Source organism: Orcinus orca, chromosome 6 (genome assembly GCF_937001465.1).
Source record: "Orcinus orca chromosome 6, mOrcOrc1.1, whole genome shotgun sequence".
Lineage (NCBI taxonomy): Eukaryota > Metazoa > Chordata > Mammalia > Artiodactyla > Delphinidae > Orcinus > Orcinus orca.
In genome coordinates this window covers 30,724,362-30,740,244 of record NC_064564.1, presented here as the reverse complement: position 1 = coordinate 30,740,244, position 15,883 = coordinate 30,724,362, and the positions used below count along the sequence as shown (strand labels likewise).

General features: G+C 39.4%; 2 protein-coding genes across 7 annotated transcripts in view; both read left to right on the top strand.

Moving 5' to 3' along the window:
* IARS1 (isoleucyl-tRNA synthetase 1) overlaps positions 1 to 11,061 on the top strand; it is a 107,212-nt gene extending 96,151 nt beyond the window's left edge. For 4 of the 6 annotated variants that reach the window (XM_004284125.4, XM_033413655.2, XM_033413656.2 and 1 more), the window contains exon 35: positions 2,343 to 11,061. The gene's annotated coding sequence lies outside the window, so the exon portion shown is untranslated. The remainder of the gene's footprint in view (positions 1 to 2,342) is intronic. The other 2 variants (XM_049711473.1, XM_049711474.1) reach the window with 2 other exon arrangements.
* ZNF484 (zinc finger protein 484) overlaps positions 1 to 15,883 on the top strand; it is an 89,458-nt gene that overhangs the window by 9,744 nt on the left and 63,831 nt on the right. The window contains exon 2 of the mRNA XM_049711482.1: positions 8,835 to 8,863. Within this exon, the coding sequence (XP_049567439.1) occupies positions 8,835 to 8,863 (29 nt within the window). The remainder of the gene's footprint in view (positions 1 to 8,834; positions 8,864 to 15,883) is intronic.

Here is a 15,883-nt window from a genome sequence, read left to right as displayed (position 1 = left end):
TTTGGATTGGGTTGTTTGTTTTTCTGCTATTGAGCTGCATGAGTTGCTTGTAAATTTTACAGATTAATCGTTTGTCAAGTAGCTTCATTTGCAAATATTTACTCCCATTCTGAGGGTTGTCTTTTTGTCTTGTTTATGGTTCCCTTTGCTGTGCAAAGCTTTTAAGTTTCATTCGGTCCCATTTGTTTATTTTTGTTTTTATTTCCATTTCTCTAGGAGGTGGGTCAAAAAGGATCTTTCTGTGATTTATGTCATAGAGTGTTCTGCCTATGTTTTCCTCTAAGAGTTTGATAGTTTCTGGCCTTACATTTAGATCTTTAATCCACTTTGAGTTTATTTTTGTGTATGGTGTTAGAGAGTGTTCTAATTTCATTCTTTTATATGTAGCTGTCCAGTTTTCCCAGCACCACTTTTTGAAGAGGCTGTCTTTTCTCCACTCTGTTCTTGCCTCCTTTGTCAAAGATAAGGTGACCATATGTGCATGGGTTTATCTCTGGGCTTTCTATCCTGTTCCATTGATCTATATTTCTGTTTTTGTACCAGTACCATACTGTCTTGATTACTGTAGCTTTGTAGTATAGTCTGAAGTCAGGGAGCCTGAATCCTCCAGCTCCGTTTTTCTTTCTCAACATTGCTTTGGCTATTCAGGGTCTTTTGTGTTTCCATACAAATTGTGTAATTTTTTGTTCTAGTTCTGTGAAAAATGCCAGTGGTAGCTTGATAGGGATTGCATTGAATCTGTAGATTGCTTTGGGTAGTAGAGTCATTTTCACAATATTGAATCTTCCAATCCAAGAACATGAAATATCTCTCCATCTGTCTGTGTCATTTTTAATTTCTTTCAACAGTGTCTTATAGTTGTCTGCATACAGGTCTTTTGTATCCCTAGGTAGGTTTATTCCTAGGTATTTTATTCTTTTTGTTGCAATGGTAAATGGGAGTGTTTCTTTCATTTCACTTTCAGATTTTTCATCATTAGTGTACAGGAATGCAAGAGATTTCTGTGCATTAATTTTATATCTTGCTACTTTACCAGATTCATTGATTAACTCTAGTAGTTTTCTGGTAGCATCTTTAGGATTCTCTATGTATAGTATCATGTCATCTGCAAACAGTGACAGCTTTACTTCTTCTTTTCCGATTTGGATTCCTTTTATTTCTTTTCCTTCTCAGATTGCTGTGGCTAAAACTTCCAAAACTATGTTGAATAATAGTGGTGAGAGTGGGAAACCTTGTTTTGTTCCTGATCTTAGTGGAAATGGTTTCAGTTTCTCACCATTGAGGATGATGTTGGCTGTGAGTTTGTCATATATGGCCTTTGTTATGTTGAGGTAAGTTCCCTCTATGCCTACTTTCTGGAGGGTTTTTGTCATAAATGGGTGTCGAATTTTGTCGAAAGCTTTCTCTGCTTCTATTGAGTTAATCTTATGATTTTTCTCCTTCAATTTGTTAATATGGTTTATCACATTGATTTGCATATATTGAAGAATCGTTGCATTCCTGGGTTAAGCCCCACTTGATAATGGTATATGATCCTTTTAATGTGCTCTTGGATTCTGTTTGGTAGTATTTTCTTGAGGATTTTTGCATCTATGTTCATCAGTGATATTGGCCTGTAGTTTTCTCTCTTTGTGACATCTTTGGTTTTGGTATCAGGGTGATGGTGGCCTCGTAGAATGAGTTTGGGAGTGTTCCTCCCTCTGCTATATTTTGGAAGAGTTTGAGAAGGATAGGTGTTAGCTTTTCTCTAAATGTTTGATAGAATTTGCCTGTGAAGCCATCTGGTCCTGGGCTTTTGTTTGTTACAAGATTTTTAATCACAGTTTCAATTTCAGTGCTTGTGATTGGTCTGTTCATATTTTCTACTTCTTCCTGACTCAGTCTTGGCTGGTTGCGCATTTCTAAGAAGTTGTGCCTTTCTTCCAGGTTGTCCATTTTTTGGCCTATAGTTGCTGGTAGTAGTCTCTCATGATCCTTTGTATTTCTGCAGTGTCAGTTGTTACTTCTCCATTTTCATTTCTAATTCTACAGATTTGAGTCTTCTCCCTTTTTTTTTTGATAAGTCTGGCTAATGGTTTATCAATTTTGTTTATCTTCTCAAAGAACCAGCTTTTAGTTTTATTGATCTTTGCTATCGTTTCCTTCATTTCTTTTTCATTTATTTCTGATCTGATATTTATGATTTCTTTCCTTCTGCTATGTTTGAGGGTTTTTTGTTCTTCTTTCTCTAATTGCTTTAGGTGTAAGGTTAAGGTCTTTTTTTGAGATTTTTCTTGTTTCTTGAGGTAGAAATGTATTGCTATAGACTTCCCTCTTAGAACTGCTTTTTCTGCACCCCATAGGTTTTGGGTCATCGTGTTTTCATTGTCATTTGTTTCTAGATATTTTTTTATTTCCTCCTTGATTTCTTCACTGATATCTTGGCTATTTAGTACTGTATTGTTTAGCCTCCATGTGTATGTATTTTTTACAGATCTTTTTCCTGGAATTGATATCTAGTCTCATAGTATTGTGGTCGGAAAAGATACTTGATATGATTTTAATTTTCTTAAATTTACCAAGGCTTGATTTGTGACCCAAGATATGATCTATCCTGGAGAATGTTCCATGAGCACTTGAGAAGAAAGTGTATTCTGTTGTTTTTGGATGGAATGTCCTATAAATATCAATTAAGTCCATCTTGTTTAATGTATCATTTAAAGCTTGTGTTTCCTTTTTTATTTTCATTTTGGGTGATCTGTCCGTTGGAGAGCGTGGGGTGTTAAAGTCCACTACTAATGATTGTGTTACTGTTGATTTCCCCTTTTATGGCTGTTAGTATTTGCCTTATGTATTGATGTGCTTCTATGTTGGGTACATAAATATTTACAATTGTTTTATCTTTTTCTTGGATTGATCCCTTGATCATTATATAGTGTCCTTCTTTGTCTCTTGTAATAGTCTTTGTTTTAATGTCTATTTTGTCTGTTATGAGAATTGCTGCTCCAGCTTTCTTTTGATATCCATTTGCATGGAATATATTTTTCCTTCCCCTCACCTTCAGTCTGTATGTGTCCGTACGCATGAAGTGGGTCTCTTGTAGACAGCATATATACAGGTCTTGTTTTTGTATCCATGCAGCCATTCTGTTTCTTTTGGTTGGAGCATTTAATCCATTTACATTTATGGTAATTATCAATATGTATGTTCCTATTACCATTTTCTTAATTGTTTTGGGTTTGTTATTGTAGGTCTTTTACTTCTCTTGTGTTTCCTGCCTAGAGAAGTTCCTTTAGCAGTTGTTGTAAAGCTGATTTGGTGGTGCTGAATTCTCTTAGCTTTTGCTTGTCTGTAAAGGTTTTAATTTCTCCATCAAATCTGAATGAGATCTTTGCTTGGTAGAATAATCTTGGTTGTAGGTTTTTCCCTTTCATCACTTTAAATATGTCCTGCCACTCCCTTCTGGCTTGCAGAGTTTCTGCTGAAAGATCAGCTGTTAACCTTATGGGGATTCCCTTGTGTGTTATTTGTTGTTTTTCCCTTGCTGCTTTTAATATTTTTTCTTTGTATTTAATTTTTGATAATTTGATTAATATGTGTCTTGGCATGTTTCTCCTTGGATTTATCCTGTGTGGGACTCTCTGTGCTTCCTGGAGGTGATTAACTATTTCCTTTCCCATATTAGGCAAGTTTTCAACTGTAATCTCTTCATATATTTTCACAGTCCCTTTCTTTTGCTCTTCATCTTCTGGGACCCCTGTAATTCGAATGTTGGTACATTTAATGTTGTCCCAGAGGTCTCTCAGACTGTCCTCAATTCTTTTCTTTTTTTTTCTTTATTCTGCTCTGCGGTAGTTATTTCCACTATTTTATTTTCCAGGTCACTTTTCTGTTCTTCTGCCTCAGTTATTCTGCTATTGATCCCTTGTAGGGAATTTTTAATTTCATTTATTGTGTTGTTCATCACTGTTTGTTTGCTCTTTAGTTCTCTTAGGTCCTTGTTACATGTTTCTTGTCTTTTCTCCATTCTATTTCCAAGATTTTGGGTCATCTTTACTATCATTATTCTGAATTCTTCTTCAGGTAGACTGCCTATTTCCTCTTAATTTGTTAGGTCTGGTGGGTTTTTACCTTGCTCCTTCATCTGCTATGTGTTTTTCTGTCTTCTCATTTTACTTAACTTACTGTGTTTGGGGTCTCCTTTTCACAGGCTGCAGGTTCGTAGTTCCTGTTGTTTTTGGTGTCTGTCCCCAGTGGCTAAGGTTTGTTTAGTGGGCTGTGCAGGCTTCCTGGTGGAGTGGATTTGTGCCTGTGTTCTGGTGGATGAGGCTCGATCTTGTCTTTCTGTTGGGCAGCTCCATGTCTGGTGGTGTGTTTTGGGGTGTCTGTGGCCTTATTATGATTTTAGGCTGCCTCTCTGCTAATGGGTGGGGTTGTGTTCCTGTTTTGCTAGTTGTTTGGCATAGGGTGTCCAGCACTGGAGCTTGCTGGTTGTTCAGTGGAGCTGGGTCTTGGCATTGACATGGAGATCTCTGGGAGATTTTTGCTGTTTGATATTACGTGGAACTGGGAGGTCTCTTGTGGACCAGTGTCCTGAACTTGGCTCTCCCACCTCAGAGGCACAGCCCTGACACCTGACTGGAGCACCAAGAGCCTGTCATCCACATATCTCAGAATCAAAGGGAGAAATAAAAAAGAAAGAAAGAAAGAAGAAGATCAAATAAAGTGATTAAAATAAAAATTTAAAAATAATTATTGAAAAATATTTTTAAAGTAATTAAAACAGAAAGAAAGAAGAGAGCAACCAAACCAAAAAACAAATCCACCAATGATAACAAGCGCTAAAAAGTATACTAAAAAAACAAAAACACTGATAGACAGAACCCTAGGACAAATAGTAAAAGCAAAGCTATACAGACAAAATCACACACAGAATCATACACATACACACTCACATAAAGAGAAAAAGGGAAAAATATATATATATCGTTGCTCCCACAGTCCACCTCCTCAATTTGGGATGATTCGTTGTCTATTCAGTTATTCCACAGATGTAGGGTACATCAAGTTGACTGTGGAGATTTAATCCACTGCTCCTGAGGCTGCTGGGAGAGATTTCCCTTTCTCTTCTTTGTTCGCACAGCTCCCGGTGTTCAGCTTTGGATTTGGCCCCGCCTCTGCACGTAGGTCGCCTGAGGGTTCGCTCAGATAGGACGGAGTTAAAGGAGCAGCTGATTCAGGGGCTCTGGCTCACTCAGGCGGTGGGGAGGGAGGGGCAAGCCTACGGTGGCAGAGCCGGGCGTGACATTGCAACAGCCTGAGGCACGCCGCGTGTTCTCCTGGGGCAGTTGTGCCTGGATCACGGCACCCTGGCAGTGGCGGGCTGCACAGGCTCTCGAAGGGGAGGTGTGGATAGTGACCTATGCTCGCACACAGGCTTTTTGGTGGCGGCAGCAGCAGCCTTAGCATCTCATGCCCATCTCTGGGGTCCGCGCTGATAGCCACAGCTCGCACCCGTCTCTGGAGCTCCTTTAAATGGCCCTCTCCTCGCGTACCAGGGAACAAAGAGGCTAGAAAAATTCTCTTGCCTCTTCGGCAGTTCCAGACTTTTTCCCAGACTCCCTTCCGGCTAGCTGTGGTGCACTTGCCCCCTTCAGGCTGTTTCATCCAGCCAACTCCAGTCCTCTCCCTGGGGTCTGAGCTCTGAAGCCTGAAGCCCGAGCCTCAGCTCCCAGCCCCCACCCGCCCCAGCAGGCAAGCAGACAACCTCTTGGGCTGGTGAGTGCTGGTCGGCACCGATCCTCTCTGCGGGAATCTCTACGCTTTGCCCTCTGCACCCCTGTTGCTGTGCTCTCCTCCATGGCTCTGAAGTCTCTCCCCTCCGCCACCCGCAGTCTCCACCCGTGAAGGGGCTTCTAGTGTGTGGAAACCTTTCCTCCTTCACAGCTCCCTCCCACTGGTGCAGGTCCCGTCCCTATCCTTTTGTCTCTGTTTATTCTTTTTTCTTTTGCCCTACCCAGGTGCGTGGGGAGTTCTTGCCTTTTGGGAGGTCTCCTGTCTTCTGCCAGCATTCAATAGGTGTTCTTTAGGAGTTGTTCCACATGTAGATGTATTTCTGATGTATTTGTGGGGAGGAAGGTGATCTCCACGTCTTACTCTTCCGCCATCTTGAAGCTCCCCCTAGCATTTTGACTAGAGATTTGGGGGGGCTTTTTTTTTTTTTGTCTGCACCCTGTGGCATTCCTGAATTGTTGGCTTCTTCAGCTCTAAGTCTAGGATATACAAGGCAAAAAGAAAACCCAAAGAACTGACCAGCATTTTGTTCCTTGGGTCCTGTGATATTGTGATTTATAATGAACATATATTTAGTCTTTGTCCCTATTTCTGGCACAGAGCTCCTAAAATCCTTGTAATTTCCTGTAATGAAAGATAAAGGTGTCTCTTGTTATGTTTGGACAATGGCTAAGGATGAGGACTGGTTGCCAGGAGAACCAACCATGTGATTAGAGGGTTGGAATTTTCAGTCCCACCCCCACCTCCCCAACTTCCAGGGAGTGGAGAGGGGCTGGAGATTGAGTTCAATCACCAGTGGCCAGTGATTTAATCAATCATGCCCATGTAACGAGGCCTCCATAACAGCCCAAAGGGCAAGGTTCAGAGAGCTTCTGGGATGGTGAACACTCGGAGATATGGGGAGAGTGGCACACCTAGAGAGGGCATGGAGGCTCCTTATTTGTCCCCCATACCTTGCCCTATGCATCTCTTCCATCTGGCTGTTCCTGAATTATATCCTTTTATAATAACCTGGTAATCCAATAAATAAAATGTTTCTCTTGAATTCTGTGAGCAGCTCTAGCAAATTTATCAAACCCAAGGAAGGGGTCATTGGAATCTATATCCTATCAGAAGCCCAGGTGACAACTTGGACTTGAGATTGGCATCTGAAGTGAAGGGATCAGTCTTGTGGATCTGAGCCATTAACATGTGGAATCTAGTGCTATCTCCAGGTAAACAGTGTCAGAATTGAGTTGAATTGTAGGACACCCAGCTGGTGTCCAAGAATTCCATGATGGGGGACTTCCCTGGTGGCCCAGTGGTTAAGAATCCGCCTGCCGTGCAGGGGACACGGGTTCAAGCCCTGGTCCGGGAAGATGCCACATGCTACAGAGCAACTGAACCCGTGCACCACAACTGCTAAGCCTGCATTCTGGAGCCCGCAAGCCACGACTACTGAGCCCACATGCTGCAACTACTGAAGCCTGCGTGCCTAGAGCCCGTACTCTGCATCAAGAGAAGCCACCACAGTGAGAAGCCCACACACTGCAACGAAGAGTAGCTCCTGCTCGCCAACTAGAGAAAGCCCGCACGCAGCAATGAAGACCCAACACAGCCCCAAATTAATTAATTAATTACCAAAAAAAACCCACGAATTGCATGATGGTGTGGGGAAACCCCACCTCCCACACACTGAAAGTAAGTGCAGACTCCTTAGGTCCCAAGAACCGTTGTCTTTCTGCCTTCTTCTCTCCACATTTCAGAGCCTTCTTATGTTTGATTTATTTGTAATTTCCAGGGATTTCGTTGTACTTAGAGGAATGAACAGGGGAAAAGTGCATCTACTCCATCTTTCCAGAAAAATAGAATTGTTCTGAGAATTATGTGAGGCAGTGATTCTCAACTAGAGGTGATAATGCCCCCCAGGGAAGGGAGCATTTGGCAGTCTGGAGACTTTTTTGGTTGTCACAACTGGTCGGTGGGGGTGCTGCTCACATCTAAGTGAGTAGAGGCTAGGGATGCTGCTAAACATCCTACAGTGCACAGGATGGCTCCCACAACAAAGAATTATCTAGCCCCAAATATTAATAGTACCAAGTTTTAGAAGCCCTGCTGTGACTTTGTGAAAGGACATTGTGAACTACTAGACACCATTTATCATTACCATCATGAGAGAAAAACATGTTTATGTGCATTTGAGCAAGCTGCCTCCACAGATCAAAGGTTTTTTCCCTGTTGTTTTACATCAGTATATGACAAGAATCTGGACATTTAAAGCTTCTACGCTATAGGCTAAGAGATTTTAAGCTTCTATACTGTAAGCAGAGAGCACCAAACACAGCACACTGCACACACTAGGCAGTTTATAAATGCCTACTATCCAGCACACAACAGAGCTTTTCAATCTAGAGAGGTCTGTGGATCTTCCAAAGAGCAAACCTTAAGGAGAATAAGAAGATGACATTAATATAAGCTTCCAAGCAGGTACATTAAAAATGAATATTCTAAATACAGGTATCAGGCATCAGCAACATTTTCCCGTTGCTGGCCTGAGGAGGATTCAAAGGAAAGAAAGATCCAGGTGGCAGATACCAAACTACTAATGAAGCTCAGGTTTCCATTTTAAATGCCTCTGTCTCCCAACTCCAAATGTTGTTCCTAATAATCTTAATAATCTCTTTACACTATCAAGGATAAGTATCAAGGGGTCTGTGGAGGGCAGTAAAAGCGGATAAGAGTAGAAGATAATGGGGTGAAGTTGGGAATATAGAAATCATATCACAAATTTGTAGCATAGGCAAGAGAAGTGGAAATTTCAGTGCCTGACAAAACCAAAAAACTGCAAATCAGGGTTAGACAGCCACCTTGGGAACACAACTCATATGGGTGGAGGATGGATGGATGGATGGGACAGTTTATCCAGCCTAGACCTGACTCTACTGATATTAAACCAAAAATGCTCAATTAACTTCTCAGATATCTTCATTTTCTTGCATGACATATTAAGGACTTACTACTTACCAAAACCTTTCTTCCCTTCTTGAGCTGGCAAGTATCAATTTATGTCTTCTGTATTTCAGGAAGTACCCTTTCTTCCCTTCTTGAGCTGGTAAGTATCAATTTATGTCTTCTATATTTTAGGAAGTATCCCCACATTCTAAAGTACTAGTGTTAAATAGTCTGTTTTCCTTACATGTACACACACACAGGAGACAGCCCAGTCCACTGGCTTTGGAGTACCTGGGTTTAAATTTATGGGTTCAAATTCAGCTCCTTGCCAGGTATCTGACCAAAGGTTGTTATTTATAACTCTCTCAGTGCTTGATTACCCTCTTTTCTTTGTTTTGTTTTGTTTTTTTGGCTACACCATGTGGCTTACAGAAACTTAGTTCCCCAACCAGGGATTGAACCCTGGCGCCACGGCGGTGAAAACACCGAGTCCTAACGCCTGGACAGCCAGGGAATTCCTGCTTACCCTCATTTTCTAATAGCAAGAATATTGTAAGGAATAAATGAAAAATGCTAAAGTTTCTACCACAGTTCCTAGCATTTTGATCCATGAAGGATAACTGTTGGTATAATAATATTTATATTATATATAATGTATTAATATAAAATATTATTATTGGCCTTCCACACCCTTCTCAATCTCTTCAACTGACAAGCACTCACCTAACCACTCTGTCTTTATCCATTCCTGTTGGCATATTTTCTAGCTTCCACTTCTGTGCCAATGAGATCTACATTCAGAATTCCAAGTCTGAAGTATCCTGGCTTTATACCTGTGTAGGATAATCTTTATTTGGTTTCTATATCAGTCAACAATTGCCACACTAATCCTGTATAATGAAACACCCCAAAACTCAGTAGCTTAACAGAACCATCATTTATTCTCATTCTTAAGTCTATAGGTTGGCTGGGAGTCAGCTGGTCCAGGCTCGACTGGATCCAAGCGCAAATTACATATAGGTCTTTTCCACGTGTCTCTCTCATCCTCCCTAGACCACAGGGCTACCCAAGACAATTTCTTATCATAGTGATGACAGAAGCTTCTGAAGGGGCAGTAGAAACACATGACTGTTAAGCTTAGTCTCAGGGCTGGTACACTGTCACTTGTGCCTACCTCATTGGCAAGAGCAAGTCATATGACTATGCCCAACATCAGTGGGGCAGAGAAATAGACTGTAGCTTCAGTGGAAGCATATGGAAAGTCACACAGCAAAGAGCAGAGATATGGAGAGGGTTGAAGAATTGGCAACAATAATGCAATTGAGCATAGCTTCCTATACTCCTCTTGCTGATCCTCAATTTCTTGTTGGCCCATTATGTGCCTCAGCCTCACACTTCAGAGCCCAGGCTTGAGTAACATTGTTTTCTTTCCTGCATCAGAGTGATTGACCAGAACCCATTGTTCATTTACCAAACAATAAACAAGGCATAATGGGGGAAACAATCATGTGTGAAGCCTGGTTCCTGCTCTCAAGGTATTCCCAGACTGGTGTAGAAGGTAGAACAAAAGAATAAATAATTCTACTAGAAAGCAGAATGTGGGGGGCACCCTAAAATATAAATGTGATAAATTTACCATATGACCCCACAATTCCACTCCTAGGTATCTGTATGCAGTAAATGAAAATATCTACCCACAAAAAAAACTTGTACATGAACGTTTACACTATTATTATTTATAAATGTCAGTAAGTGAAAACAACACAAATGTTCATTAACTAATGAATGGACAAGGAAAATGTGGTATATTCATACAATGGAATATTATTTGGTAATTAAAAAGAATGATGTACTGGTACATGCTAAAGCATGGATGAATCTCAAAAACATTATGATAAGTGAAAGAAGACAGACACAGAAGACCCCACATATTGTACAACTGCATTTGTATGAAAAGTCCAGACATCAAATCAATTGAGACAGAAAGTAGATTAGTTGTTGTCAGGGCCTGCAAGTGGGCAAGGGGATCTTGTTGGGCTTATCGAAATGTTCTAAAACTGAATTGTGGTAATGGCTGCACAATTGGTTATAGTTACTAAAATTCATTGAATTGGGTGAATTGAAATGGGTGAATTTTGGGCTTCCCTGGTGGTGCAGTGGTTGAGAGTCCGCCTGCCGATGCAGGGGACGCAGGTTCGTGCCCCTGTCCGGGAGGATCCCACATGCCGCGGAGCGGCTGGGCCCATGAGCCATGGCCGCTGAGCCTGCGCGTCCGGAGCCTGTGCTCTGCAGCGGGAGAGGCCACAGCAGTGAGAGGCCCGCGTACCGCCAAAAAAAAAAAAAAAAGAAAGAAAGAAATGGGTGAATTTCATGACGTAAATATTACCTCAAAAAAGTTGTTTTTTTAAAAAAAAGGAAAAATTTGTGCAGCCAATGTACAATGGCAACTATTAGATGTCTTAGGAAGTTAAATGCTACTACATATGTTGGCTTTTGTGATTTTTTAAAATGTTTAACTTGTGGTTTTCTAAATATTTCAATTTTGTACCTATTTCTGGATTCTTGAAAGATGGACCCCAAATGATATATGCTTCAGATTTTAAAAACCCAGATTCATGACAGTCTGATGGGTAATAACAGACATAAATGCTTTAAAAATTCAAGTTAAGATTTTGAATACTAAATTAAGATTTAACAATTCATTCAATGACAGTGAAAGTTGAGAGAGAAGAACATTTTTATTTTCCATGTACATATGTCACCAAAATGAATGGAGAGACATGGCATTAGATACACTAATACAAAGAAATAAAGCAGGAATGCTCTCTCACTCATGCTCTACCTGGTCAGGAGGGACTGTGGTCCAGGGATCCCCAGGTCCAGCCATGTGATAGAGGGGGCCCCAAACTTAGTCATCTTGGATCCCTTTGGTCAGGATTCTTCACAAATGCTTTGTGTTGCCCAAAGTTGAGAAGAGACTGGAGAGAATGTATATTTGAGGCTGAAGTTTGACAGCCTATGTGAACTGTGCTGTGGCTGAGGAGAAATAAAAAGACAATTTAACATGGGGAGGGGGAAGGGTAAGCTGGGACGAAGTGAGAGAGTGGCATAGACTTATATATACTACCAAACGTAAAATAGATAGCTAGTGGGAAGCAGCCGCATAGCACAGGGAGATCAGCTCGGTGCTTTGTGACCACCTAGAGGGGTGGGATAGGGAGGGTGGAAGGGAGGTGCAAGAGGGAGGGGATATGGGGATATATGTATACATATAGCTGATTCACTTTGTTATACAGTAGAAACTAACACACCATTGTAAAGCAATTGTACTCCAATAAAGATGTTTAAAAAAAAAAGACAATTTAATAAATGATGGCTGAAAATGTGGTTTTTAAAATTTAATAGTAGATATTTGTATTTATTAGGTACCATTAAGTTAGGGATACTATATTCATTGGTTTGTTCATTCATTGCATTTATGTATAAAATTTATTTTAGCTAAAAACAAAAAACAAAAACAGTTTACCTCCCACCCCCTGCCTCCAATTTGTTCTCTGTATCTATTAGCTTGGTGTTTGGTGTGTGTGTGTTTGTGTGTTTATATTTATTTTATAGTCTACATATAAGAGAGATCATACAGTATTTGTCTTTCTCTGTCTGACTTATTTCACCTAACATAATGCCCTTGAAGTCCATTCATGTTGTTGCAGATGACAAGATTTCATTCTTTTTATGGCTGAAAAATTGAGACATGCATAGATACAGATATATGTATATATTCATTCATCCATCAACGGGCACCAATGTTGTTTCCATATCTTGGCTATTGTGAATAATGCTGCAATGAACATGAGGGTGCAGTTATCTCTTTGAATTACTGTTTTCATTTTCTTTAAATAAATACCCAGAAGTGGGATTGCTGGATCCTTAGTTCTATTTTTAAGTTTTTGTGTAACCTATCCAGTATTATCTGTAGTTGGTAAAGCTATTTACATTGCCACCAGCAGTGCACAGGGATTCCCTTTGCTGCACATCGTCAAGGAAAATCCTTGTGCACTGTTGGTGGGAATGTAAATTTTTGCAGCCACTATGGAGAACAGCATGGAGTTTCCTCAAAAAATTAAAAATAGAAATACCATGTAATCCAGCAATTCCACTTCTGGGTATTTATCCTAAGAAAATTAAACACTAACTTGAAAAGATATCTACACCCCTGTGTTCATTGCAGCATTTATTTACAATAGCCAAAATGTGGAGAAGTTCTATGTGTCTGCTGATAATGAGTGGATAAAGAAAATGTGATATACACAATGGAAAATTATTCAGCCATAAAAAGAAAGAAATCCTGCCCTTTTTGCCAACAAGGATGCACCCTAAGGGCATTATGTTAAGTGAAATAAGTCAGAGAAAGGTACTGTATGATCTCACTTATACCTGGAATCTAAAAACAAAAAAATGGAAGTCATATATACAGAGAACAGTTTGGTCGTTGCCAGAGGAGAGGGTGGGTGGATAAAATGAGTGAAGGATGTCATAAGGTGCAAAATTCCAGTTATAAAATAAATGTCATGTAGTGTACAGCATGATAACTATAGTAAATAACACTATTGTATATTTGAAAGTAACTAAGAGAGTAGATCTTAAAATTTCTCATCACAAGAAAAAAATTTTTGTAGCTATGTGTGGTGACAGATGTTACCTAGACTTATTGTGGTGATCACTTTGCAATATGTATAATTATCAAATCATTATGTTGTACACCTAAAACTAATACAATTTTATATGTTTATTATATCTCAATTTAAAAATAAAAAACAACTTATTATAGTATAGAGGTTAAGTGTTTCGAAGTCAAGCTGACATTTTCCCTTTCTCAAGTTACATTGTAAGTTATATAACCTTAATTTCCTCATCAATAAAATGGGTTTACTATTAAAAAAAGAATTGTACGTACTCCAGAGAAGAAAATAATTATTGTCAGAATCACGTTAAATTTACATAAGAAATTCCCTGCATCATGATAGTTAGTTTTATATAATGTATTCAGCAGCATAAACACTACATTATTTGGAACCATCCATATATGAAGTTGGTTACTGTGTAGTTCCATTTGTTTTCACTTTCCCAAGCTTCATACTCCACAGTGAACACAATTGTGATTTTAAATTGCTTTCCTTCGTTTTCCATAAAAATTTTGGAATTACATGCCTAACAAGAATTTCTATAAAAATGCTTTCAAAATATATCAACATAATAGCTTCCTCTTTGTACGAATTTTCTAGTTTAAGAAGACCTCAGCCATATTGTTCACTGTTCCACATTCAGTAAATTTATAGGTTTTTCTCCCTTGTGGGAGTTCTATAATGTGTAATTAGCTCTCACTGCCATGCAAGAGCCATCCTGTGTTAAGTACAGGTTTTCCCTACATTGAATCCTCTTATGTATGAGTTCTGGCTTTTCAGTCTTTTCCATATTAATTGCTTTAATGAGGTTTTTCACTAGTATGAATTAAATGATCCTTAACAAATTGTGCATTACAGGAAAAGACTTTTCAACATCCAGTATGTTCAGACGGATTTTCTTCAGCACAAATATTCTTCTGTCTAATGAGTTATTCCTTCCTAATGAAGTGTCTCCCATAATTATATTCATGGTGCTTCTCACCACCATGTATTAATGAGGTATGATTGCTGAGAGAAGGCTTTCCAACTTTCATTACACTCATGGGGTTTCTCTTCAGAATGAATCCTCTGACATCGGATGAGTCTTGATTTCCTGCTGAAGGCTTTCCAATATTCAATACATTCATGGGGCTTTTCCCCAGTATGACTTTTCTGATGTGTCTTAGGACCTGCCTTACAAGATAAGGCTTTTCTACATTCTGCACATTCATGGGGTATCTCCCCAGTATGAATCTTCTGATGAATAGTAAGTTCTGTTTTACTTCTGAAGGGTCTTCTACACTATTTACAATCATGTGGTTTTTCACCAGTATGAATTAACTGATGCTTAATGAGGTGTCCTTTCTGGGAGAAGGCTTTCTCCTCAGAATGAACCTTCTGATGTCTGATGAGTTCTGGCTTCAATCTGAAAGCATTCCCACATTCATTACTTTCAAAGGGTTTTTTCCGGTATGAATTTTCTGATGCCTGATGAGGGGTGCTTTTAGGGAGAAAGCTTTTCTACATTTGGTACATTCATAGGGTTTCTCTCCAGTATGAATTGTCCAGGGCTTGCAGAGATCTAGGTTACATAAGTTTTTCCCACACTCAGCACATTCATAGGACTTCTCCCAAGTGTGAATTTTCTGATGTGTCTTGAGATCTACCTTATGAGAAAAGCCTTTTCCACATTCTGTGCATTCATTGGCTTTATCTCCCATATTTATTTCCCTCTGATGTATAATGAATGTTGTCTTACTTCTGAAGGCTTTCTCACATCTTTTGCTGTCATAAGTTTTCTCACCAATATGAATTAACAGATGTCTTACAAGATGAGTTTCTGAGAGAACGCTTTCAAACATTTAGAACACTCATAAGGTTTTAACTGAGTATAATTTCTCTGATGGATACTAAGTTCTGAATTACCACCTCTAAGTTGACTTAAAATTTGCCTTGATTTGCCACAATTTGTTAATTTTCTAAAATGGAGCAAAGCAAAGCATCTCTTGTGAAATGATCCAACTTCTCAAAAGGGAAGAAATATTCTTCAGAAATTCCCACTTTTGTGGTTTCAAATCTAAATTCTTCATCTGAAAGGAGAAGGAAGATAAAATTGGCTCAACAAGACATATAAAATCAGACAGAAACCAAGCTATGCAGCCCACAATCAGATGTATTACTCTTCTGATTGCTGGTCTGGGGCTTGGCACATAGTTGGTGCTTCATAAGCAATTGTGAAAAACATCAGTGTCTTATCCTATTATAGCTCCTGTTCTCCGAATTTGTATTGATCATTACTTCCTTCCCCTATTGTCTTCATCCCTAGATACTTCTTTTCTTGCCTCTGAAACCACATTTCCCTTTAAATCTAATATTAAATCTTGACACTTAAGGCTTCCACTTACTGTGACTATTATAAACTTAGGCTTTTCTCAAATTTTATTCTCATTTCCTCAAAACAAACCAACCAGTAATAACCTAACTAGACTGTGCTGCCAAAATATTCAAATGATATACAT